Source organism: Mustelus asterias, chromosome 7, assembly GCF_964213995.1.
Source record: "Mustelus asterias chromosome 7, sMusAst1.hap1.1, whole genome shotgun sequence".
NCBI classification, from domain to species: Eukaryota; Metazoa; Chordata; class Chondrichthyes; order Carcharhiniformes; family Triakidae; genus Mustelus; species Mustelus asterias.
This window is the reverse complement of record NC_135807.1, coordinates 38,611,863-38,639,650: the sequence shown is the minus strand read 5'-3', so window position 1 is coordinate 38,639,650 and position 27,788 is coordinate 38,611,863. Positions and strand designations below refer to the sequence as shown.

Below are 27,788 nucleotides of genomic sequence, written 5' to 3'. Positions count from 1 at the left end.
TGCTCTGAAAGCTTGTGCTGCCAAATAAACCTGTTGGACTTTAACCTGGTGTTGTGAGACTACTTACTGTGCCTACCCCAGTCCAACGCCGGTAACTCCACATCATCGGAAAGGTTGTGAACTGGGAGTTGTGAAGAGGCACTTCCCAGCAAGAAGGAATGGGGAATCTGTGGGAGTCCATCTCCACCACTCAGAAACTTATGGCCAGGCTAGGAGCATCTTTGGTAGTGGACGATTTGCTAGTCTAGTGAGTAAAGACATTACCTGATGTATCTTTAAAAGAAATAACTTGCATTTATTAAGCCCCTTTCATGACCACAGCAGATTCCAAAGCACTTTAATCAATTAAGTGCTTTTGAAGTACATTCGCTGTGTAATGGAGGAAATGTAACTGGCCAATTTGCACACAGCATTGAGATACATGACCAGTGAATGTGTTTTAGTGATGCCTGTTGAGGGTTATATATTGGCCCCTACACAAGGAAGAGCTCCCCTGCTTAATTTCAAAGAGTGCCATGGGATCTTTTATGCCCATCTCTCAGGATAGATGTGGCTTTGGTTTAATGTCTCATCTCGAAGATAAAGTCTCTGGCAGTACAACACTCCGTGGGTATTGCACTGGACTATTGACCTAGATTATGTGCTCAGTGGGGCTTAAACCCGCAAATGTCTGACTCAAGTGAGCTACAGTTGACATCAAACTAGACCATGAATATAAACCAAATTTTAGAGGGGGTGCAGAGAGAGAAAGGCCTGGAAATTCATATACGCAAGTGAAAGTGTTTACATGAAAGTGGCACGATAAGTTGATAAAGCTGTTAAGCTTTTGGAATCGTGGACTTTATAAAAAAGACATAGGTGGAGATAGCAAACTATTGGCCACTGGTGGATCTTCCTATCTCACCGAAGTCAATGGCAATTTGCATGGCTCACCGCCCCTGCCGTGGGTGGGTGGACTTCAGTGAACTGGAAGATTCTGTTGACAGGAAGAGCGGGGAAATTCTGGCCTTAAATTATAAAAGCAAATACGATTTGCTCAACCTTTATACATTACTGGTTAGGCCTCAGCTAAGCTACTGGGTTCAATTCTGAAGCTTTTCATCCGTAGCTGGGAGTTTGGTACATACGCACCAGGATGTGTCCACACGCTGGTGGGCCTGTCTTCTGGGTTCTTCTGAAGCTTTAACCTGGATTGCAAAGGACCCAATTTCTGTGTGACGCCACAAAGAGACACAGCAGAGGACTTGTCAATGGTGAAGTTGTGTCTCTTTCTTGAGCAGTCTCAGGATCGAGGATGAGTTGCTTCCATTCTGGTGCGGTTGGTTATGAGATGGCTGATAGGTTCAGTGTGTGATCTGCAGGCTCTGCTGCATGCGGGGCAGGTGCTGCTTGAAGGATTGGGTAAATGGGTGGTTTAGAGGATTATATGCTCCCTCCGACGCCTCGACTTTTCCCTTGCATGTTCCTAACGAAGTCTCCCGAGGTGTTTAGTCCCTTCCCGGATGAGCCTTCGCCTCCATTATGGTCGATCTCAAGGAGGGAATCCCATGAGTCAGTAGAGATATTTGACCTCTTCGGGGACACTTTGAGGAAATTGTAAAGCTTTTCTGCTGTCCTCCTGGGAGTCTCCCGCCCTGACGAGGTCCGGGGTTGCATACTGACAGAAAGAGACTTTAGCTTTTCTTTTCACGTTCAGCGATACAGGCAACTCAGCACAAAAATGAGACCATGCTAACTTCCTTGTGGACATATCACATCAACCGATTGGACATGCTACGGGCGCCAATTTCCGGTCCCACCTTTCCAGGATCCTGGGCTTAAATCCATGCGTTGAATACAAAAGCGAGAGGAGGTCATGGTAAACGTTTATGAAGTACTGGTTCAGCTTCAACTGGAGTATAGTGTTCAATTAGGAAGAAAGTAAAGGGTGCAGAAAAGATGTATTAAAATGGTTCCAAGGTTGAGCGACTTCAGTTACGTCGGTAGGTTGGAGAAGCTGGAGCAGTTCTCCTTCGAGAAGAGAGGTGTTCCAAAATCATCTGGACAGAGTACATGGGGTGAAACTGTTCCCATTAGCGGAAGGTTTGAGAACACTGGTATAAAGTGAATGGCAAAATAACCAATGACTCTTCCTCAGAGAGCATTGAGGGCTGGGTCATTGAATATATTCAAGGCTGTGTTAGACAAGGGAGTCAAGGGTTACAAGGGCAGACAGCAAAACCGAGTTGAGGCCGAAATCCGATCACCCATGCTCTTACTGAATGGTGGAGCAGCCTGCTCTCGGGCCAAATGGCCTCCTGCTCCTAATTGTTATGTCTTGTGTTCTTGTGCGACGTATGAAAAAAAAATTGTTACGCAGCGACTGGTTAGTATCTGGAATGGACTGCCTGTGAGTGTGGTGGAGGAAGATTAAGAAGCGGCTTTGAAAAAGGAATTGGATAATTACCTGAAGGGCTTCCTTCTGTTCTGTACCCATTCTGTGCTCCGATGATTCTCTGGACAGGGCCAAATGGAACAGCTTCAATCTGCCCACACCGTCTTCAGACCAAGTGAGCTGATAAAGAGTCTTCACAGCCTGACCGTAACCCAGAAGAATTGGGATTTAAGCACCATATTAGTTGCTTATAAATCACTATACCAAGAATCTACAAGGCCTTCACTCAATGTTATATGTACAACAAGCAGGCATTTTGTTAATAAGAGTGGAAAGACACCGTCAAGAGAGACCATCAGCAAAACTCAAAACCTAGTGGAATATTTATTTGATTCATTCTCCGGATGTTGTTGTCTTTGGCAATTTATTGACCATCCCAACTTTCCCAGTTCGCTACAACTGTGTGGCTTGCTAGGCCATTTCAAAGGGCAGTTTCAAGTCAGACACATTGGTTTTAGGACTAGAAACTGAGAGAGGATTAAAAATTTCCTTTTCTGAAGGTAAATGAATTGAGTTTAGTTTTACAATCCAGTAGTTCCATGGACACTTTTATTGACACCAGCTTTAATTTCCAGACTTTGTATTGTCTGAATTTAAGTTCTTAGACTTTGTAATTTGAACTCATGTTTACTGGATTCTTCATCCAGCAATCGCTGCTACTCTGCCAAGCACTCACAAACTAAGGAAACCTGAAATATATCGACCAAAGTTGCACAATATTGCAATGCCTGCTGCCAGAGAGGTATTTTGTCACCAAAAAGCCTACTAAGCAAGAGATCTACCACATGATTATGTTAAATTATTCCCTGTCTCTTGAGGAAGTGAACCGATGTAACTTGATGGCTCCAGAGGAAAGGAAAACAGGTATATATTTCCGGGATCTGATTGAGGTATATAAAATGCTAAAGGGGATTGATAAGGTGGCTGTTGCACAGATGTTCGCCCTTGGTCAGACAGTCTAGAACAAGATATAGATATAGCGCAAGAGGAGTTAGGTTCAAAATTGAGATGAGGGGAAACTAGTTCTCTCAGAGGGTTGTGAATCTGTGGAACTCCCTGCCCTAGAGTGCAGTGGAGGCAGAATCAATCAACAGAGATGAAAAGCGGGATAAAGTGCTATGGGGAATAGGCAGGAAAGTGGAGTTGAGACCAGGATAAGATCAGTCATGATCGTATAGAATGGCGGAGCGGGCTCAAAGGGCTGAATTGCCTACTCCGGTTCCGAATTCCTATGTTCCTAACTGAGACTTAAAACAAAGATTCTTTTTTAAAAATCAGTTCTAACTATCTCCTACACAGACACAATAAGACAGGAAATTACTTTAGGATTTTTACTCAGAGGTATCAAGCAATGAAAAATATATATACATATATATATATATATGTACATATATATATATATATATATATATATATATATATATATATACACACATGGGGCAGCATGGTAGCACAGTGGTTAGTACTGCTGCTTCACAGCTCCAGGGACCTGGGTTCGATTCCCGGCTTGGGTCACTGTCTGTGGAGCTTGCACATTCTTCTCGTGTCTGCATGGGTTTCGTCCGGGTGCTCCGGTTTCCTCCCACAGTCCAAAGATGTGCGGGTTAGGTTGATCAGCCATGCTAAAATTTCCCCTTAGTGTCTTGAGATGTGTAGGTTAGAGGGGTTAGTGGGTAAATGTGTAGGGATATGGGAGTAGGGCCTGGGTGGGATTGTGGTCGGTGCAGACTCGATGGGCCGAATGGCCTGTTTCTGCACTGTAGGGTTTCTATGATTCTATGACATTAGGCCAATACATACATTTCAAAAGCTATACATTAATGCACATACCCTGCACCAGACAGTGTGAGGGAACATATAGATATGAAGGTAGAGCAGATGTTAGTCCTGGGAGCAATATGGCCTCCCCTTCCCTCTCTCTCTCTCTCTCTCTCCTCTCCCCCCCCCCCCCCCCCCCCCGCCGCCGCCACCACCATCACTAAACCCTACTATGTCATCATAATTAGGCCCAAGATCAATGGTTTTGCGTAAACTGAGTGCTTGACAGAAACCTGTGTTTAGAGCAGATGACATCAGAAAGAGTGAGGCCACTGAGTATTGAATGATCTTGGTCCTGATGCAAACGTAAAGAGAATGTTTCCTTTTGTGGGGAAGAGTATAAGCAGATGTCATCAATATGAAATAGTCACCAAGAAATCCAATAGGGAATTGCGAAGAAACTTCTTCACCCAAAGAATGTGGAACTGGCTACCACAGGGAGTGGTTGAAGAGAATAGCAGAGATGTATTTAAGTGGGAGCTAAACAAAAATATGAGGTAGAAAGGAATTGATGGTGACCATGTAGATTTAGATTAGATCATCCACAGCACATGTTACCTCTTCAAAGAGCTCCAAAAAATTGATTAAACACGATTTCCTTCTCGGAAGACCATGTTAACTCAGGCTGAATAGCTTGAATTTTCCTCAATGTTCTCCTATAATATCTTTAATCATAACTTCAAACATTTTCCCTCTGACTGATATTAAGTTATCTGGCCTATAGTTTCCTTCTTTCTGTCTCCCTACAGTCTTTTGGAACCTTCCCCGAATACAGTGAATTTTGGAAAATTAAAACGAACATATCGACTATCTTACTAGCCGCCTCTTTTAATACCCTAGGATGAAGTCCATTAGGGCCAGAGGATGTGTTAGGCCGCAGCTCCAACAATTGTCTCAGTACCACTTTCCTGGCAATTATAATTCTTTTGAGCTCCACCCGCGGTGGCACAGTGGTTAGCAGGGACCCAGGTTCAATTCCCGGCTTGGGTGACTGTCCGTGCGGAGTCTGCACATTCTCCTCGTGTCTGCGTGGGTTTCCTCCCACAGTCCGAAAGACGTGCTGGTTAGGTGCATTGGCCATGCTAAATTTCTGCCTCCGTGTACCCGAACAGGCTCCGGAGTGTGGCGACAAGGGGACTTTCACAGTAACTTCATTGCAGAGTTAATCATAGAATCCCTACTGTGCAGAAGGAGACCATTCGGCCCATCGAGCCTGCACCGACAACAATCCCACCCAGTTTCTATCCCCGTAACCCCATGTATTAACACTGCTAATCCCCCTGACTCTAAGGGGCAAAGAATATTTGAATATCATTGCTCTTGAAGGGCACATTGTGGTGAACCCTCAAAGCCATGTTTTCTAAACTGCAATGTCCAAACAGCAGGAATAAACAGAGGCACTGCTTTCGACTGCTCCCTCCACTGCACCCACGTTTGTGGCCAATCGGGGGAGGGGTTTGTGACAAACGGTCACTGAGCCGATAGTGATAGGGAAGTCAATTTCAAAGGAACAAGGAGTGAGGTTAGGGTTGTTTTAAATGTCCATCAGGTTGTCGGGATGTGAATTGCTCAGCCAGAACCAGTGTTGGGATCAGAATCCATAATTGCTTTTAACGGGGAAGTGGGCAAATATTTCAAAAATAACAGTGTAAAATGGAAAAGAGAGGAGAACTTGGAGAACAGCTGGCAAGATGGGCTGAATGGTGTCCTGCATGGCAAAGTTGTGCAATGCTAAATATAAAGCATCCCGGTTTATTTTGGTCTTGCTTAGAATCTATAGCATAAAAACAGGCCATCCTGCCCAACTGCTCATGTTTATAAGCACAATGGCACGGTGGTTAGCACTGCTGCCTCACAGCGCCAGGTTCGATTCCTGGCTTGGGTCACTGTCTGTGTGGAGTTTGCATGTTCTCCCCGTGTCTGTGTGGGTTTCCTCCGGGTGCTCCGGTTTCCTCCCACAGTCCGAAAGACGTGCTGGTTAGGCGAATTGGCCGTGCTAAATTCTCCCTCCGTGTACCCGAACTGGCGCCGGAGTGTGGCGACTAGGGGATTTTCACAGTAAGCTTACTTGTGACTAATAAATAAAACTTTAATCCACATCAGCCTTCTCCAATCTGATTACCTCTTCCTATCCTGAGCCCCCTATTGCCACTATTCCCTTCTTCATCTATTGAAACTATCCTTTGAATTTGACTAAATACCTCGGACTCCTAACAGCCACCTGCAGTCTAAGCCTATTTTGTTACGGATGTTGCAAAAGTTTGTTGTTCGCGTCTCCCTGGCAACGTGCTTGGAGAAAAGAGTCCAACACAATCTCCAAATCGATTCAGACTTCATCACTGGCCCACTCATCATCTGACAGCCTGGATTTTTTATTCAGACTGTAGGGCTGCCAGTTTTCAATCCCTAACGATCCTTGGCAACAAGTCAAGTGTTCTACAAAGAAATAATACCAAAACAATCCCCCTCGTGCAGTTGAATTAAACAAACAGGGATCTTCACAGAAAGGCGGGTAGATGTTTAACTAGCTCACATAGCTTGTCTGGAAACGAGGAGGAAAGGAGCTGTGGACGTAATAGTTGTTTATAGAGTTCTAGATTTGACTCTAGATTCACAAGCCTTTTGTGTTTTTTGCTCTGTCCAAGGACATAAATCACAAGATAATGACAGCTGATAATGAACGGTTGGTTTTCCCATTCAGGGAGATCTTTGCCTCATTGGTGTACCAGTTATAGAGTCATAGACTCCGGAAACAGGCCTTTCGGCCCAACTTGTCCATGCCGCCCCTTTTTTTAACCCCTAGGCTAGTCCCAATTGCCCGTGTTTGGCCGACATCCCTCTATAACCATCTTACCCATGTAACTGTCTAAACGCTTTTTAGAAGACAGAATTGTACCCGCCTCTACTACTACCTCTGGCAGCTTGTTCCAGACACTCACCACCCTCTGTGTGAAAAAATTGCCCCTCTGGACCCTTTTGTATTTCTCCCCTCTCACCTTAAACCTGTGCCCTCCCCTCTCTTTGGGAAAAGATATTGACTATCTGGCTGATCTATGTCGCTCATTGTTTTATAGGCCTTTATAAGATCACCTCTCAGCTTCCTACGCTCCAGAGAAAAAAGTCCCAGTCTATCCAGCCTCTCCTCATAACTCAAACCATCAAGTCCCGGTAGCATCCTAGTAAATCTTTTCTGCACTCTTTCTAGTTTTTTTGTTCCCTGTGCTATTCTTCCTGGGCTTCCATTGGTTACTCTGTGAGGATAGCGATGGGCTAGGTGTAAAATGGACCATTTTGAATTATACCAACTATTGTACACCGCATGTGATCCTCTCTTCCATTCAGGTGAATGGAAGGTATAGTTGGGTGAGTTATATAATGCATGCCAATTCCATTTCATCCATTATATACAATCACCTCAAATAAAAACTACCATTTCTGGGGGAAGAATTGCTTGATATCAGTTCTTTTTTCCCCTCTTACTAGTTTGAACTTGTCCCTTAGTTCCACTGTCACAATTTAATTTAAAATCAGATTTACCTTTTCCATTCTTGTATACCTCAATAAGACCAGCTTTTAGATGCCTCCTTTCCACACTGAACAAAGGGTTTGCTGCACAAAGAATGTCCAAGTTGACCTGGTTCTCCTTTTACCTGCATAATAGTTGATAGAATCATAGAATCATAGAACCATAGAATAATACAGCACAGAATGCAATCATAATAGAGTTGTTGACTAATCATAGCAATCAAAGTGCCTCAGTTAATCTAAAGTCATAAAGTTTTACAGCACAAAAGAGGCCCTTCGACCCATCGTGCCAGCCATCAAGCACCTACTTATTCTAATCCCGTTTTCCAGTATTTGGTCCATGGCCTTCTATGCTATGGCGTTTCAAGTGTCCTAAATGCTTCTTAAATGTTGTGAGGGTTCCCTGCTCTACCACCCTTTGAGGCAATGAGGGATTCTAGATTCCCACCACTTTCTGGGTGAAAAGGTTTTTCCTCAAATCCTCTCAAAATCTCTTGCCTTAAATCTAAGCCCCCTGGTTATTGACCCCTCTACTAAGGGGAAATGTTTCTTCCTATCTGCTCTATCAATGCCTCTCATAATTTTGTGCACATCACTCAGGATCCTCTCAGCTTTCCCAGCTCTAAGGAGGACAACACCAACCTATCCAGCCTCTCTCCATAGCTGAAACGCTCCAGCTCAGGCAACATCCTGGTGAACCTCCTCTGCACCCTTTCTAGTGCAATCACATCCTTCCTAACCCCCAGGCTATTGATAATGGGGGATTCAGTGATACCAATTACATTGACGGTCAAGGGGTGATGGTTGGATTCTCTCTTGTTGGAGATGGTCATTGCCTGGCACTGCAGGAACTGCCCCTCGATATCCTCCCCAACCCTCTGACTTTCCCCACCAACCCTTTGACTGCCTTCTCTCTCTCTCTCTCCTCCTCTCTTCTCTTCCCCCCCCCCCCCAATATCCATCTGATCTTCCAATTACCCCCTAACACTCCAACCTGCCCCCAAACTGACCTCACCATTCTACCCACTCTGCCATCCCACCCACTTACCTCAGTCACACTCATTCACTCAAACACTGAAAAGTTATTTAAATGCCTCAAAGTTTTTCACTGTGTCAGTGGATGAAGATTTACCAAAGTACAGCAGCAGCTGGTGCTGTAAAAAGGGTGCGTGGCTTGGCTTCCCCAGATGATCCTGCTCTACGAAGGACTCCCAGAGCACTCCACATTTCTGGAGAGACCCAGTTCAGAAATGTAGAGCCGTCACTTTAGTGTAAAAAAAAAGGAGCGTAGTGCCAATCTGATGGTGATTGTCATTTTGTGGAAGGTTAGGCCCAGTGTATTTTCTCTAAAGCTTCTGTTCTGTAGAATAAAATATTAGTTGCTGACAAAGTAGTGTTTAGTCAGTGGTGCTTTTAGCCTGTTTGTTACATTAAATGCCTTGAAACATGAAATCTTGTCCTGCCGTATGTTCAGCTGTTAACTGAAAGTTCGAATTTCTTTTTAAAAGCATACGGTATCTCAAAATATTACTTTCTGAGCGAGATCTAACTCATTTGTACTTGAATGAAAGCCCAAGTCTCTCCAGTCTATCCTCGTAACACAGACCCTAGACACTCCTCGGTAGATCTTCTTGACAGTGGAGTCACAATTCTTATACTTTGGTTACAGCATCACTCACAGAGCTGTAAACTGCTACTCCCTTCACTTCCTAGGCAGAAACAGCAGCAAGGTCCCACTTCGCAAACACTGGGAGGAAACTGGAGATTGCAACCTTTGAGTTCCTACTTTTTAAATTCCTTTCCTAGCCTCCTATAATTCGCCTGCAAGAGCTCACTGCTCTTTCTACCTATTTGGACCATGACCTCTGACTGTTCACCCTCCTATCCATCCTGCACCCTGCACCGCTCCCGTCCCTCCACACCCCCTGAATGCCATTCAAGAACACCCTTGACCCTGGAACTAGGGAGCCAAGATACTATCGAGTCAAACCTAAAATGGGAGAAATGCCTCCCTGCTCCTCTAACTATTGAGTTCTCTACCACCGTTGCTTCCCTGATCTCCCTGCAGCTCTCTGCTCCCTGCAGCTCTCTGCTCCCTGCAGCTCTCTGCTCCCTGCAGCTCTCTGCTCCCTGCAGCTCTCTGTCAGTACTACACGGCACGTCAGCCTTGCTGATTTTAATCCCGAGAGTAGGATTTAAATCTGTGATTACCTTCCCAGAATCGGAGAATTGCAGAATGGTGACGGTACAGGAGGAAGCCACTCGCCTTGCCGTGTCTGAGCTGCTTCCTCAAGGGAGCAATTTAACTAGAGCCACTTCCCAGCCCTTTCCCCATAACCCCGCCCACTTTCCCTTTTCAGAAAATAACCCAATTCTCTTTTGAATGCTTTGATTGAACCTGCCTGAGCCGCACTCTCAGCCAGCGCATTCCAGATCCTAACCACTCACTGCGTGAAGAGGTTTTTCCTCCTGTCTGAAGCTTTGCTCTTATGTCTCCAGTGCTCGACTGGCCAATTACCGTTCATCAGTGCCCTCTCGTTCTCCATCCTTCCACAAGTGGGAACAGTTTTCCCCAATCTACTCCTGATCCAGAGGCGAGATGGTTAACGTATTGCTGAGGCCGATGCACAGGTTTCTCCAGGGTGTTCAATGTGGTGGAATATTAGGTTGGATTTTGATTTAGTGAAATAGTGTAAAGCAGGTGAAATGCGCTGGGATCTCTTGTTGCAGGTATCCATTCCACACACCCGATGGCAAGCTGAGCGCCTTGAGTGTGGACAGTGAGCCCAAAGTAGTGAGGAGATTACTCCGAGAACTGAAGACTGGGTATGTAAAGATCTCCTTAACCGAACAGTTGAGTTTCCCATGCAAGTTCCTCTTGCGAATTAAGTATGATTGACAAGTATTTACCACACCCGTGGCATGTTTTAACATCAGGGTGCCCCGGCGACAGAATCTGAATGCTCAAAGCTCAGTCACAGCTGGGAATGTTAGCTGATTGAGAAGAAACAAAGTCCCAGAGTGCTTCACAGCCAGTGAAATACTTTAGAATTGTAGCCACTATTGTAATGCAGTGATTCTTGAACTGGGGTCCATGCATCCCTGTAGGTCCCAGAGACCTTGCAAAGGATCCATAACACAGAGCCAGCTTTAAAGGTCGGCGACCACCCAGGGCACTGTGCTTAGAATTAAGCCCTGAAAATAGAAGCAGGAGTGGATCATTTGGCTCTTGCTCATGATCATGGCTGATCCTCAAACTCAATGCTCTTCTCCCGCTCTCTCCCCATACTCCTTTAGTGTCTAGAAATCTATCTATTTTCTTCTTAAATATATTCAGTGACTTGGCCTCCACAGCCTCTATGGAAGTGAATTCCAGATGCTCACAACCTCGAGTGAAGAAATTTCTCCTCATCTCAGTCCTAAATCGCTTACCCATATCCTGAGATAGTGGCCCCTTTGTTCCCCAGCCAGAGGAAACATCATCTCTGCATTCAGTCTGTCCAGCCCTGTCAGAATCATAGAATCCTACAGTGCAGAAGGAGGCCATTCGGCCCATCAAGTCTGCATCGACCACAATCCCGTCCAGGCCCTATCCCCATAACCCCACGTATTTACCCTGCTAATCTCCCTGACACTAAGGGTCAATTTACCATGGTCAATCCACCTAACCTGCACATCTTTGTACTGTGGGAGGAAACCGGAGCACTCGGACCATGCAGATACGGGGTGAATGTGCAAACTCCACACAGACAGTGACCCAAGCCGGGAATTGAACCCGGGTCCCTGGCGCTGTGAGGCAGCAGTGCTAACCAGTGTGCCACCGTGCCGCCTGCTCTTAGAAGTTTCAAGGAGATCCTATTCCATTCTTCTAAACTCCAGTGAATACAGGCTCTGTTGACACGATCTTTGCTCATACGACAATCCTGCCATCCCAGGAATCAATCTGGTGAATCTTTGCTGCACTTCCTCTGTGGCAAGTATATCCTTTCTTGGGTAAGGAGATCAAAACTACACACAATACTCCAGGTGTGATCTCAGCAAGGCCCCTGCAGTAAGATATCCTTGCTCCTGTATTCAAGTCCTCTTGCAGTGAATGCCAACATACCATTTGCCTTCCTAACTGCTTGCTGCTCCTGCATGCTTCTTTTCAGTGACTGGTGTACTAGGATACATTTCCCAATCTATCACTATTTAAATAATACTCTGCCTGTCTGTTTTTCTATAGACCCTGTTGGACTCATTAAACTGACATAACCTTTGTATTTTGTTAAAGGTCATTCAGAGATTCAAACATTTTGGTCGGTCAGAGAGGAAGAGGCAACAACTGGGCTTTTGGTGAGATTCTGAGGCGTAATTTAGATTTTTAAAGCTAAAAAGACCTCAACCTTCCTTATTCCTCAATGTTATCAATGCTTTGTTACGATCCCTGTAGAGTGATGACTTTTGAAAAGAGATGCATTTCCCAAACGACCCTAAATAACTGGGCAAGAAAAGGCCCTTAAGTGGTCACTTAAGGATCTTCATAGGTAAATTGCTGGGTTTTCTGCCTTAGACCCTGCCCAATCAAAATTGCATCTTGGTTTGGGTGGGTGGGTTCCCAGGGGAAATCTCACCCATTCAATTTTACACCTTGCCAACGATCCTCACGTTCCAAGAAAGATTAAAATAAATTGGCTTTCCTCATTATCTTGTGTATACAAATTAAATATAGCTAAGAAATACCTGTAAATGAGTTTTTAAAACTTTCAGTCCTCTTCACCAGTACAGACTCTGTCTTCAGCTGCTGTACGCACTGTAACAAGTATGCATCACACTCTTGGATCCACTCCCCCGCATGCACATGTGCACAGGCACAGAAACACGCACACATGTGTTCGGGACTAGATCAGAAACTCCAAGGTATATTATGAAGTTAGACTAGACCCCACACATTTTTGATTTTGGCATTAGCATGAGGATAATCACTTCTGGTGTAAATCTATTGACCTACTTGGAAGCTTTTATCAAACAAACTTTATTTAACAATAGAGTTTAATTTAAAAAAACAGAACTTTTACCAATTGAAATACTTAAAAATGACAGGATACAATTCTTAACTGCTGGTCTATCTTTATCAGTTCCAAATTAAGCAATATTCCTCATAGACATATACTTTTTCAAAATCAGTTAGCAATCAGCAGGCTTACGTGCTAGTACGCAGGTTGCTGGCCCTCCAGAGCATCTCAGGAGAGACTTACCTGTTTTCTAGCAGGTCCCAAACTACAGTCTCCAGAAAGAGAGAGAGAAAAGCTCCTGCTCCTTGCAGATCCAAGCAGAAAACTGTATGATTTTTCTCTAAGTTTAGCCCCTCTCAGTTACATGACTGCCTCTTGTCAACCAAACCCTTATCTGAAACCCCAGGGAACAACCCAAAAGTAAACAAAACAGCATTAGCTCAGATTTTTTAAAAAACACCCCAATATCTAGGATCAATTATGCTTTTACATCTCAGCATGTGGGCTGCCTGGAGCAGACAGAGCGGCACCGTAAACCAGAGATGAATTTTAAACACAGCTTTCACAAGAAACGTGACACAAATACATTTCTTAAAGGCACAGTATCATCACACACACACACACACACACACACACAATGTGGAAGGATGACAGAAGTTGGAGATATTCTCCCTACAACAGAGATGGTTAAAAATTGATTTAAAATTTAATGTAGGTCTTCAAAATTCTTTTGATTTGATTTATTATTGTCGCATGTATTAGTAAACAGTGAAAAGTATTGTTTCTTGTGCCCCAAACAGACAAAACATACCATACACGGGGAAGGAAAGGAGAGAGTGCAGAATGTAGTATTACAATCATAACTAGGGTGTAGAGAAAGATCAATTTAATGCGAGGTAGGTCCATTCAAAGGTCTCATGGCAGCAGGGAAGAAGCTGTTTTTGAGTCGGTTGGTACGTGTCCTCAGACTTTTGTATCTTTTTCCTGATGGGAGAAGGTGGAAGAGAGAATGTCCGGGGTGCGTGAGGTCCTTGATTATGCTGGCTGCTTTGCCGAGGCAGCAGGAAGTGTTGACAGAGTCAATGGATGGGAGGCTGGTTTGAGTTGTGGGCTGGGCTTCATTCATGACCCTTTGTAGTTTACGTATAAACTACAAACATTTTTACACATCAAAGTGGATGAGATCTGGAATGCATTGACTGTGAGTTCCATGGAGGCAGATTCATTTGTGGCTTTCAAAATAGAATGGATCATCTGAAAAGAAAAGGTTTGCAGGACTATGGGAGAAAGGTGGAATCGTGGCATTGGGTGACTTGCTTTTGCAGGGGACAGTACAGACACAATGGCCAGAATAACCTTCTCCTAGAAGAAATCATAGAAATCATAGAAACCCTACAGTACAGAAAGAGGCCATTCGGCCCATCGAGTCTGCACCGACCACAATCCCACCCAGGCCCTACCCCCATATCCCTACATATTTTACCCACTAATCCCTCTAATCTACGCATCTCAGGACACTAAGGGGCAATTTTAGCATGGCCAATCAACCTAACCCGCACATCTTTGGACTGTGGGAGGAAACCGGAGCACCCGGAGGAAACCCACGCAGACACGAGGAGAATGTGCAAACTCCACACAGACAGTGACCCAAGCCGGGAATCGAACCCAGGTCCCTGGAGCTGTGAAGCAGCAGTGCTAACCACTGTGCTACCGTGCCGCCCACCTGTAACCATTCTACGATTCATCGGACCAATAGTACATTTCAGGGATTGATAGTGTTTTGATGAGTTGGTTATATTGATCATTTTCACAGGATTACATTACACGTAAAGAATTTGTAGTGTATTACGGTCAAATCATAGAATTATAAAAACCCTACAGTGCAGAAAGAAGCCATTTGGCCCATCGAGTCTGCACCGACCACAGTCCCACCCAGGCCCTACCCCCATATCCCTACATATGTACCTGCTAATCCCTCTAACCTATGCATCCCAGGACTCTAAGGGGCAATTTTTAGCATGGCCAATCAACCTAACCTGCACATCTTTGGACTGTGGGAGGAAACCAGAGCACCCGGAGGAAACCCACGCAGACACGAGGAGAACGTGCAAACTCCACACAGACAGTGACCCAAGCCGAGAATCGAACCCAGGTCCTTGGAGCTGTGAAGCAGCAGTGCTAACCACTGTGCTACCGTGCCACAAATGCCAAATTTCCTTCGTCTCCTGAGAAAGTAGAGGCTTTGGTGGACTTTCTTGAGTATAGCGTCTGCGTGGAGGGACCAGGACAGGTTGTTGGTGATCTGAACACCTAAAAATGTGAAGCTCTCGACCATTTCTACTTCGTCCCCATTGATGTAGACAGGGGCATGCCCTCCACTACGCTTCTTGAAGCCGATGACTATCTCCTTCATTTTATTGACATTAAGGGAGAGATTATTGTTGTCACACCAACTCACCAGATTTTCTATCTCTTTCCTGTACTCTGTGTTGTCATTGTTTGAGATCCGATCCATTACGGTGGTGTCATCAGCAAACTTGAAAATCGAGTCAGAGGGGAATTTGGCCAAAAAGTCAGAGTGTTTGAGTGAGTAAATATAGAGAAACCATTTTCATTAGTAGGTGGGTTGGTAACCAGAGGTCTGGTATGTGCCCAGCAAGGAGGGTATCTGGCTGGTTTTTATCCCCTCTCCCTTAATCAGGGCAATTGCTGTGTCAGATGAAATGCATTGCAGTCAGCCAGCTGAGGTGGGATCAAATGTGTCACATTTATGCTTTATATAGTGGAAGATGCCTGAAATAACTCCTCAGAGGCTGGTGTCCCTTCACCAGATTCATTTTATTTATAAACTTATCTCCAATCCTAAGAGTGCTTCTGGTACACGGTCAGAGTCCAGAGTGTCAGTAGCCCTGACACACCTTATAATATATACTGGGAAGACTCCCGGATTGGCAGGACATTGTTACTTTAATCAGGGAGCTCATACTCCAAGAGGCCAACCTCATGAGCCTCGTTGAGGTCATTACAATGTAATTACCCAATAAGCCATGAGAGGAGTTCAATTTTCCCATCCAAACTGTAACACAGCCAAATCCTTGTAGATGGGTGGCACGGTAGCACAGTGGTTAGCACTGCTGCTTCACAGCTCCAGGGACCTGGGTTCGATTCCCGGCTTGGGTCACTGTCTGTGTGGAGTTTGCACATTCTCCTCGTGTCTGCGTGGGTTTTCTCCGGGTGCTCCGGTTTCCTCCCACAGTCCAAAGATGTGCGGGTTAGGTTGATTGGCCAGGTTAAAAAATTGCCCCTTAGTGTCCTGAGATGCGTAGGTTAGAGGGATTAGTGGGTAAAATATGTAGGGATATGGGAGTAGGGTCTGGGTGGGATTGTGGTCGGTGCAGACTCGATGGGCCGAATGGCCTCTTTCTGTACTGTGGGGTTTCTATGATATTTCTATGCTATTGTGTTCATTGAGCAGTTTAGGAAAGGTTAGACAGTGGAAATTAAATAATGCTCAGGTTGGAGAGGTGGAACAGCACTAGGATAAGGACAGGCTGAGCAGCAGGTAACAATTGGTGGAGTAGTTATGTAATGAGCACCAAGCTACTCTGTTGAGGCATTTAACTGTGAGGACGATAGTGAAAAAATCCAAAGGGCGTAGGCCGGTTGGTGGGAAGGGCTGACAAGAAAAGTTGAGTAAGAAGTTTAACAACACCAGGTTAAAGTCCAACAGGTTTATTTGGTAGCAAAAGCCACACATTGTGGCTTTTAAAACACACAAAGTTATGTGGCTTTTGCTACCAAATAAACCTGTTGGACTTTAACCTGGTGTTGTTAAACTTCTTACTGTGTTTACCCCAGTCCAACGCCGGCATCTCCACATCAAGAAAAGTTGATGCAGAGAAGATTAATTTTGGTCAGAAGAATGGGGAGAAACAATACAAAATAAGGGGTGACATGAGGGCGGGATTAATAAAGCATATGGCGTCCTCGGCCTTACACAAAGGGGCATAGAGTACAAAAGCAAGGAAGTTATGAACCTTAATAAAACACTTGTTCAGTCTCAACAAAGAACAAAGTAAAGTACAGACAGGAACAGGCCCTTCGGCCCTCCAAGCCTGTGCCAATCATGATGCCCTAACTAAACTAAAACAAAACCTGCTCTTACTCGGTCCTTTATTCCCTCCCTCTTCATGTACTCATCCAGATGCCTCTTCAATGTTGCTAATGTGCCCGCTTCCACCACCTCCTCTGGCAGCGCGTTCCAGGCACCCACCACTCTCTGTGTGAAACCCTTAAATTTTCCCCCTCTCACCTTGAACCTGTGCCCCCTTGTAATTGACACTTCCACCCTTGGAAAAAGCCACTATCCACCATGTCTGTGCCTCTCAATTTTGTAGACCTCTATCGGGTCTCCCCTCAGCCTCTGCCTTTCCAGTGAAAACAATCCTAGTTTATTCAATCTCTCCACACAGCCAACACCCTCGCGATCAGGCAACATCCTGGTGAACCCTCCTTGCACTCTCTCCAAAAGCTTCCACGTCTTTCTGACAGTGTGGTGACCAGAAATTGCACGCAGTATTCCAAATGCAGCCTAACCAAGGTTTTATATAACTGGTTTTTTATCAACTGAAGAATGACTTCCAGTCTGGACCCCACACTGAAGATGCAGAAAAGATTAATGAGATTGTTTCCAGGGATGAGATAGTTATGTGGATAGATTGGAGAAGCTGGGACTGTTTTACTTGGAGAGAAGATTAAGAGGAGATTCGATAGAGATGTTCAAAATTATGAGGTCTGAACAGAGCAGATAGGGAGAAACTTCCCATTGGTGGAAGGATCAAGAGTCAGAGGTCACAGATCTAAGGTAATTGGCAAAAGAAGCAATGGAGTCATGAGGACAAACATTTTTACACATCAGAGAGGGTGAGATCTGGAATGTATTGACTGTGAGTTCCATGGAGGAAGATTCATTTGTGGCTTTCAAAAGAGAATGGATCATAAGTTCATAAGGTATAGGAGCAGAATTAGGCCATTCAGCCCATCGAGTCTGCTCCATCATTCGATCATGGCTGATATGCTCCTCATCCCCATTTTCCTGCCTTCTCTCCATAACCCTTTAACCCATTACCAATTTAAAATGTCTAACTCCTCCTTAAATTTCCTCACTGTCCCAACATCCACTGCACTTTGAGGTAGCGAATTCTACAGATTCACCACCCTTTGGGAGAAGTAGTTTCTCCTCAACTCTGTTTTAAATTTGCTACCCCTTATCCTAAGACTATGACCTCTCGTCTTAGAATGCCCCATCAGCAGAAGCATCTGTCCACGTCTACTTTATCCATACCTTTTATCAATTTGAATACCTCCATTTGATCTCCCCTCATTCTTCTAAATTCCAGACAGTATAGGCCTAAACTGTTCAATCTCTCTTCATTATGACAAACCCCTCATCTCTGGAATCAATCTAGCGAACCCCCTCTGAACTGCCTTCAATGCAACAACATCTTTCCTCAAATACGGGGACCAAAACTGTGCCCAATATTCCAGGTGCGGTCTCATCTGAAAAGAAAAGGTTTGCAGGACTATGGGAGAAAGGTGGAATTGTGGCACTGGATGACTTGTTCTAGCAGGGGGCCAGTACAGACACAATGGCCTGAATAACCTCCTGCTGTAACCATCCTGCGATTCATCTGACCAGCAGTACATTTCAGGGATTGATCGTGTTTTGATGAGTTGGTTATATTGATAATTTTCACAGGATTACATTACACGTAAAGAATTTGTATTGATTCAGTGAAGCCTAACCAGCCACGATCTATTCACAGGGTACCACGGGCTTCGGACAGAGGATGAGAACAGTTTGCTTCACCGCACCATGGACAGTTTCCGGAAGGAGGTGGAGCGACGGGACAGCTACAGTGGGGTCGTCCTGTTACACAGCCTGAGTGGTGGCACAGGGTCTGGTGAGCAAAACAACCAGGCCAAAGGTTAATCAAACAGCTGGCACGCAGGAGTGGTGTCAGCTGGCCTCTGATACAGTGAACAATGTGTCACATTGTGAAAGCTCCACCTGAGGCACATGGTTGTGGGTTTAAACCGCACTCCACAACTTGAGCACGTAGTCCAGGCTAATGCTCCTGAGGGAGTGCTGCACTGCCGGAGATGCCATGAGATATTTAGATGGATGTAAAAGATTTGCAGGAAATTCGAAGAGCAGTGGAGTTATCCCAGTGCCATCTCAATGAAAATTTCAGTTCCCCCTGATGTTAACCAGGCAATTTTGCCATCACTCTCCCAATTTCAGGTTTTCCAACATAGGAGAGTGTTTATTTTTAATTCTTCGAGGGATGTGAGCTTCAATGACTATGCCAACATTTATTGCCCATCCCCAGTTGCCCTCGAGAAGATGGCGGTGAGCTGCATTCTTGAATCTCTACACCCACAGTGCTGTTAGGGAGGGAGCCCCAGGATTTTGACCCGGTGACTGCAAAGGAGTGGTGATGTATTTCCAAATCGGGGTGCTGAGTGGCTTGGAGGGGAACTAGCAGGCAGTGGTGCTCCCATAGATTCCAGCATTTTCCTCCCTCCATTCTTGAATAGAGCAGTCACAAGAGTGCAGAAAAGATTTACTAGGATGCTACCGGGACTTGATGGCTTGAGTTATAAAGGAGAGGCTGGATAGACTGGGACTTTTTACCCTGGAGCATAGGAGGCTGAGGGGTGATCTTATAGAGGTCTATAAAATAATGAGGGGCACAGATCAGCTAGATAGTCAATATCTTTCCCCAAAGGTAGGGGAGTCTAAAACTAGAGGGCTTGGGTTTAAGGTGAGAGGGGAGAAATACAAAAGGGTCCCGAGGGGCAATTTTTTCACACAGAGTGGTGAGTGCCAGGAACAAGCTGCCAGAGGTAGTAGTGGAGGCGGGTACAATTTTGTCTTTTAAAAAGCATTTAGACAGTTATATGGGTAAGATGGGTATAGAGGGATATGGGCCAAATGCGGGCAATTGGGACTAGCTTAGTGGTTAAAAAAAAAAAGGGCGGCGTGGACAAGTTGGACCAAAGGGCCTGTTTTCAGGCTGGAAATCTCTATGACTCTATTCACTATTTTAAATCTGATGGGAGTTTTGCAGAATCTAGGGAATTTTGGAAAATCGAAAACAATGCATTTACTTTTTCGGCAGCCACTTCTTTTAGGACCTGGTGACTTGTCAGCTGTTAGTTCTACCCTTTCCCTGGTGATTATAATTGTTTAAAGTTCCTCCCTCCCTTTCACCTCTTGATTCACAATTATTTCTGGGATGTTATTTGTATCTTCTACAGTGAAGACCGACACAAAATATCAGTTCAATTCATCCGCCTTTATCATATTTTCCATTATTAATTCCCCAGATCCTCTCTCTAGAGGGCTGTTGTACACGTGGGGTCTGTCTCTTAAAGACTGTACAGCAGAAATGATCACCTGACTTGAGGGATCAATGGGAACTGGGACTGAGTGATCACCCCATAGGGTGAAGTCCTCTCTCAGTTAGAATACATCTGGCAGCCATGTAGTAAACATGTAAAGGCTGGAGTGCTGCTCCAGGCTGACTAGGGCTGCAACCTCCTGTAAATAGTTTCTTGTTATCAATAAATACCTTTTGTTACTCTTGATGGTGACTGACATGTCCCCGAACAATGTTCACTTTCCATTTTCTCTTACTACCTGTTTTTATATTTCTAGCTTCATTCTCTCCTACTCTAATTCCTCCCTCCTTAGTCTTTTAGTCATTCTTCATTGTCCTTTATATTCTGCCCAATCTTCTGATCTGCGGAATAATATGCTGCTTCTTTCAGCTTGATACTTCTTTACGTCCTTTAGTTAATCACGGATGGAGCGCCTTCCGGGGGGAATGAGGAGAGGCAGTTATCACCTACCTGAACTAATGGCCCAATAATGTTTTACACCAGAATTTTAACAAAATTGTCTCTGGGAAACACATGCCTCTCCGAGCAGCCCAGAACACACAAAGCTGTTCATGCTTAGTTAAGAAGCCAAAGTCTGGTTTATTGTATTTGGTATAAAGCACTGGAGAAGGAAAGTGACCCCTCCCCTGCTGCTTTTACACCAGCTAATTAAACAAGTGGGAGCGAGACACAGTCTGTTATCTTCCTGGGCCTGTTCCGGGGAGGTTCTGCAACAGACACTGCACACAAGCAGGGTTTGTCAGTTCACCCCTCCTCTGGACTCAAGCCCATGCTGAGGGTACAGTGCGAAAGGAGCTGACAGCTCTGCTGGACGTTACCCACGGTGATGATTCTGTAGTGAGAATCTGTGCAGCGATGGGTGGAAGTCCGGCAGTGGGCTATCCCTCTTCCTTTGTCCAGGTCAAAAGAAATACAAATTCACGCAATTACTGCAATTACAAGCCTACCATTGGCAGGCTATTCAACTAGAGATACCATCACACTGGCTGTAAACTTGTCTATATGTGACCTTTCCTTTTTCTAACTCTTCCTTCAGGAGCGGCCTATTGGCTGATCTTGTATCTCGCTCATCTTCCTTTACGCGGTTATCATTACTGACGCAGTTACCTGGTTATCCTTACTAACACGGTTATCCTTACCGACACGGTTATCCGGTTATCCTCACTAACACGGTTACTCTTACTGACACAGTTATCCGTCCTGGCATCAGGTAATTTTGGGATTGATTCTGAAACCTCCCTGGAATGGCCCAGCTACGCACAGGCCGCTATATTTATCAACCAGGCCACAAGGGAAGCCTAGAGCAGTTTGAGTTTCACGCAGACGGTGAGGCTATTTTGTGCTTCATTTCCTCCACCAGTTGTAATCTCTCTGACCGCAATGACATTCCTCTGCCTGGGACCATGAGTCACCCTCTCAACATTCGGCCTCATTCCTGTGTGTCCTCCGCTTTCCGGTGAATTCTCTCAAAGGACATTCGGTACACGTGTGTTGCTGCTATTGGAGTATGTTGGGTGCAGAAATGTATCGTTTTGTTTGGGAGTGATTCGATTTGCTTGTGGCACAATGGACCCATCACATTGCAGCCGGCAGCTCGAACATCCTGAAGCATGTAACCAATCCCCCCGCCTCAGCTGTGATTGGCTTATTATTCAAACACACCAGTCAGAATGATAAAAGGCTCCCCCGACTCTTGCACCAAAATGTTGTTCCCGCTCACGCCGGTGGGATCTTACCGTGCCACCGTGGTTTTCCTGAAGGTGAGGGGTGTGTTCAATCGGAAACCCCATTGACAACGGCAGGACCACAAAATCCCACCGGCAGCGAGTGGGAGAAAAATCCTGCCCTACGTCTCTGCGTCATTGCCTATTGTGGGTTATACCCACTACCTTAAACTTTTTCCACAGGCCCAATACAATCACAGAATACTACAGTGCAGAAGAGGCCCCTTTTTCCCATCGAATCTGCACTGGCGCATGAAAGGTCCACACCTGCCCAGCTAATCCCACTTACCAGCACTTGGTCCATAGCTTTGAATGTTATGGTGTGCCAAGTACTCATCCAGGTACTTTTTAAAGCATGTGAGGCATCCCCGCCTCCACCACCCTCCCAGGCAGCGCATTCCAGACCGTCACCACTCTGAGTAAAAAAGTTTTTCCTCAAATCCCCCTCAAACCTCCCACCCCTCACTTTTAACTTGTGTCCCCTGGTAACTGACCCTTCAATTAAGGGGAACAGCTGCTCCCTATCCACCCTGTCCATGCCCCTCAAACCTGTCAAGGACGTTATCCACCCACTTATTCTCCCACAGACCCTTAGGGACGCTGCCCACTTTAATTACCCATCACAAAGGCCCTAACATGGATGAAATATCAGCAGCATTGCAAAGATTAAATGGCTGCGTCTGTGCTGAGTGAGGACCAAAGCACCAGCCTGTATCAGGTGATGGGTCACGGGATTGGGCTCCTATGGTGTAAATTGAATCCGGATTGCCATTTAAGCTTGGAGCAGGTTGGAACCTATGCAAGCGTGTATGATGATCTATACAACGGGGGACGGAACTGATCCAAGTGTGGAATCGTTTTTCTGAGCCCCAGAGGAGTGCTGGGTGACTGTCACTCTGGGATAATGATACTTCCTGTGGCCTACTCTGGGACCAGTTGGTGAGCCCAATATTCGGGCCTCAATAAGGCAAGTGGCACCTGCCCACCTGTTACATTTGAAATGATACAAATGCCCTAAAAACACAGGGGCCTTTCTGTGTTCAGTAATGAAGATAAAGCCCCCCTCCGGATTGTGTAGGTAAACCTATCATTTACATAAGCAAGGGACAGTCCTAGCTTTGGTTTATTTTAATGTCACATGATTATGCAAATCTACTGGGGCACATCAATGCGTGAAGGTGAAGAATGTTTCAGATCCAAAAGCAACTGCAGTGAGAGCCTTGGTGGAAGTGTTTTTTGTGCCAGGGCTTCCTTTGGCCTTTAGATTCTGGGCCTGCAGTTTCAGGCTGTCCTGTTTAATCTTCAGGCTGCAATAGTGGCAATGTCAGAACATAGATTAAAGTTGCAGCTTTAGTGCAGCCTTTAATTTACAATGCTGCTTCACTTCTCTATTAATAATTGCATGCTCTAGTGGGATTAAACCTACAAACTCCAACCGACTGGGCTAATGTCAAACTTTCAACCAAAGAAAACGGTAAAAACTTTCATTTATATAGCACCTTTTATGACCTCAGGTCCTCTCAAAGTGCAATCATGTTGCAGTGTAGGGCAATATGGCGGCCCATATGTAGACAGCAAGGGTCTACGAATAGTAATGTGATAAATGACCAGATTAACTGGGTTGGCTTTTCATAAAGGAGATTACTTTTGGTCAGGAATTTTCCTGAACCCCTGGCTGTGTCCCCGTCCTGGAAGAGCCCACGCACCCTATTCTCATGTTGGGGAAGTGGGCATGGGCTGGCAAAGGGTCTGCTCCTCGTGGGGTAGGCCTGAGTTGTCAACAGAGACAGGCAGATGATGAGACCACTGGGTTCAAAGGCCCACCTTCACTTACTGGAACATTGGCCCAGTTATATTCATGGATATTAGGTTCCCTAGGCTCCCTCCATTTTCCATGCCCTTTGCATGCTCCCGCGCCCAGTATGCACTTGGTACACAACCAATGAGCTATATAATAACACTCTCAAGTCTTTGAAATGCTTGAGGGGGACAAAAATCCTTTTGCACGACATAGCTCCTCTTACCCTCTCATAAAGCTGTTAATCAAACACAGGCATTGAAAGTCCCATTGAGTAAATCTTTCATCCACTTTACACCTCTTAATCTAGTCCAAATAAACACACAGGCATTGAAAAACCCTCCAAAGGAAGATCCAGGGTACTGAAGATTGCAATCAAACAAAGCTAACGATTCACTTTGCAACTGAGTGAACAGATCCCTGCTGGGATTCATGACCCTCTGAGAGAGAAAACATTTTTTCAAATCTGTCTTAAAATAAAATACCCCACCTCTGCCCCCACCCGATCCCAGGTATTAGCCGAGTGAGCCTTCTCTGAACTGCTGACGCATTTATATCCTTTATCTTAAATAAGGACACCAAAATGATACACACTACTCGAGATATGGCCTCATCAAAACCCTGTACAACTGCAGCAGAGCTTTGAAGAAGAATCATATGGACTTAACTCGGTTTCTCTCTCCACAGATGTTGCCAGACTTGCTGAGATTTTTCAGCATTACCTCTTTTTGGTTTCAGGTTCCAGCATCCGCAGTAATTTGCTTTTATCCCAGAGTTAAACGAGATTGTTTTGGTTCCTGAGTCCAGGATAGGGCTGGTTAGGAGCATTGCATTGGCCATGCTAAATTTCCCCTTAGTGTCAGGGGGATTAGCAGGGTAACTATGTGGGGTTATGGAGATAAGGCCTGGGTGGGATTGTGGTCGGTGCAGACTCGATGGGCCGAATGGCCTCCTCCTGCACTGTGGGGATTCTATGATAATCTGGTGAAATTTTTCTTTCCCTAGGATTGGGTGCACATTTGTGTGAATCAATCCGAGAGGAGTTTCCAATGAGCTACATTCTGTCTGTATCGGTTGTTCCTCACCAAACGGGGGAATGCCCACTGCAACACTTCAACTCCCTGCTCTGCCTTTCCTGGCTTCAGAGGTAAGACCGTTCCTCGGCTGCTTAATGTTTGAAATAACGGGGGCGATTCTCCCAAAACTGCTGAATTGGTGGGAAAACTGGTCTAGATCAGGACTGTTTTTCAGTGCAGATTCAGACCTGAATCTCCGCAGTCTGTGCACTGCAAAGGTCACAATCGGGAATCTCATTGCCAACCCAGAGGGGGGTGGGGCCTATTCGCTCCGGAGTCTGACAGTTCTGGAACTCTGCGCATGCGGGGTGGCCCCGATCTGTCAGACTCCCCGTTTGCTGGCCAGCCTGAGACCCCCATTCCTGGACCAGTCCCGACTCCCCCCCCCCCCCCCCCCCCCTCCCCAGTGGACAGTGCCAAGTTGCCCCCTGGGCATGGGCACTTTGCCCCTTGGGCAATGTCAGTGGGCACAGGCTGGCACTGCCAGGGTGCCCAGGGGGCACCGCACCCGACCCTGTGAGGGGCCCCGATTATTTCCCCCCCCCTCTTCACTTTGGTGGGGTCTCCCGCTTGTTCCCCGAGCGTGGGGAGCAACTCTAAACCCCGCCGGGGTGAAATACTCCTGGCGGGGTGGGAGATGCTATCGGGCCCAGCATGTTCCGTGCCGGGCCCAATGATGACATTAAAAATAGATTTAAAAAAGCATTAAAAACAGATTAAAATCATTCTTTCCCCCCCAGTTTCCAGCGCGGTGGGAATGGCCGACATGCGCGTCTCCTGACCCGATCCCCCAGAAAATCTGCCGCTCGCGATGGGAGAATCGCCCCCAACATTTCTCTTTTGGTCTGAATTTTTGTGCCCGTCAATCTGTTTGGAACACTTTCCATTTCAGGCAGTTAGGTGGCAGCACCGAGCGCTCCTGGGTCAGGGCAGCACTGACGAGAAGCAGAGTCACATTTCCCTTCCACCTCCTATAGTCAGGTTAATGAAGGGTTAAATACAAAGTGAGGCTGAGTCTGCTCCTGTCACAAAGATATCTTAGAACCAACATCAGAGAGAGAAAGGCTCTCAGTATTTGATATTTGTTCCACTATTCCTGCCAGTCTGGCTCAGTGGGTAGCACCCTGCTCTCCAAATCAAAGGTGATTGTGGCTGTCACTCGACTGTAACCCACAAGCGGGCGGTGCGCAGCTCAGAGTGAGACGTTAAACTGAGGCCCCCGTCACACTCTCGGGTGGATGTAGAAGAATAGGGGAATTTTTCTGACTCAGAGGTGACGAAGCCACTGACTGAGTCAGGCTTCCAGCTAAATCAGTAAATGTGCCATACAATGCAGATGCTTACTGTCAATAGACAGGACTCACGTTCCCCCCTGGGTGAGACTCTGTTTCAGCCCGAGGAGCCGAGGTTGAAATCTAGTTGGGGTTGCTCTGTTTAACATGATTGTCTTTTGTGTTTGAAATCTTTACAGGTATGCTGATGGGGTACTCCTGTTTCACAATGATGATGTACTGCGCAGGATACAGGCCTCGTGTGGAAGGAAGAATGAACATGTCCCGGCTCTACAGCCGCAGATTTCTTTGTCCGACATGAACACACACATTGCCTCCTGCCTGGCGGCTCTGATGTACCCGGTGAGCAGCCTCCGAACGCCAAGGTGTGATATACCGAGTAAAGGAGCCTTGTACCTTCACACCCCACACTGCCAAAGGGCGGTACGGTAGCACAGTGGTTAGCACTGCTGCCTCACAGCACTAGGGACTCTGGTTCGATTCCCGGCTCGGGTCACTGTCCGTGTGGAGTCTGCACGTTCTCCCTGTGTCTGCGTGGGTTTTCTCCGGGTGCTCCGGTTTCCTCCCACAGTCTGAAAGATGTGCTGGTTAGGTGCATTGGCCATGCTAAATTCTCCCTCAGTGTACCCGAACAGGCACCGGAGTGTGGCCACTAAGGGATTTTCACAGTAACTTTATTGCAGTGTTAATGTAGGCCTACTTGTGACACTAATAAATAAACTTTAAAACTTTTAGCCTGCTCACTGCCCATGTTCACACAGTGACTCTTGGCCAGTTGGGAAGTTTGCTGAAGTCTCTGTTGGATTGAAGAACAGTGAAAGCTTCAGCTCTTCAGGAGAACAGAGGGAACCTCGAGGACTTTAGTGAGGCAAATCGTCCTGAGTGACACAAGTCTAGTCGGGCACCAGGATTTATAAACCGGAAACGAGCATTTCATCCTATTCCACACAAGCCCCAGTGAGTGCTTTGTTCCCAGATCTCTCTAACCCACTTTTATTCAACAATCTAACTGATTCTTCAACGTTAAAGTTGTCAATGCTTTAACCCCTGACTCACAATCTCCTCTGTGTTTAGAAAAAGCTTTTTCCTGCTTTCTGTCTTAAATCTCTTACATTTATTATTATTTTTACCTTCCCTCACTACGGACTACTCAATCTCTCTGTTTCTTTCTAGATCATAGAATCCCTACAGTGCAGAAGGAGGCCATTTGGCCCATCGAGTCTGCATTGACCAGAATCCCATCCAGGCCCTATCCCTGTGACCCTACATATTTACCCTGCTAATCCCCCTGACACTGGGGTCAATTTAGCATGGCCAATCAACCTAACCCGCACATCTTTGGAGTGTGGGAGGAAACCGGAGCACCCGGAGGAAATCCATGCACACACTTTTGTCCCGTCCCTTCACAATCACCCTGCAATCTCCATTGTTCTAATTAAAACAGCTCTAAAAGGGCAAATGGAGAGAGTGATCATCAGAGTTTGAACAGTTGAGATTATAGTTTTCTCTAACCCTACGATTTCTCTCCCATTCTGCCGCAGTAGTTGACTCTTGTTTGATTGTATTGGCAGCTACGCCCTGCTGGTATCGCTCCAAATTAGTCACTTCGTACTCGAGGCCAAAGAGTGATTTGGCCAACTATCTGACTCTGGAGTTTTGT

General features: G+C 45.8%; 1 protein-coding gene across 3 annotated transcripts in view; it reads left to right on the top strand.

Annotated features, from left to right (window-relative positions):
- Window positions 1-27,788, top strand: part of LOC144495648 (tubulin delta chain-like) — a 53,225-nt gene that overhangs the window by 5,943 nt on the left and 19,494 nt on the right. For all 3 annotated transcript variants that reach the window (XM_078215904.1, XM_078215905.1, XM_078215903.1), the window contains exons 3-7: window positions 10,508-10,603; window positions 12,051-12,112; window positions 18,597-18,734; window positions 24,766-24,907; window positions 26,308-26,493. In XM_078215904.1, the coding sequence (XP_078072030.1) occupies window positions 10,508-10,603; window positions 12,051-12,112; window positions 18,597-18,734; window positions 24,766-24,907; window positions 26,308-26,493 (624 nt within the window). The remainder of the gene's footprint in view (window positions 1-10,507; window positions 10,604-12,050; window positions 12,113-18,596; window positions 18,735-24,765; window positions 24,908-26,307; window positions 26,494-27,788) is intronic.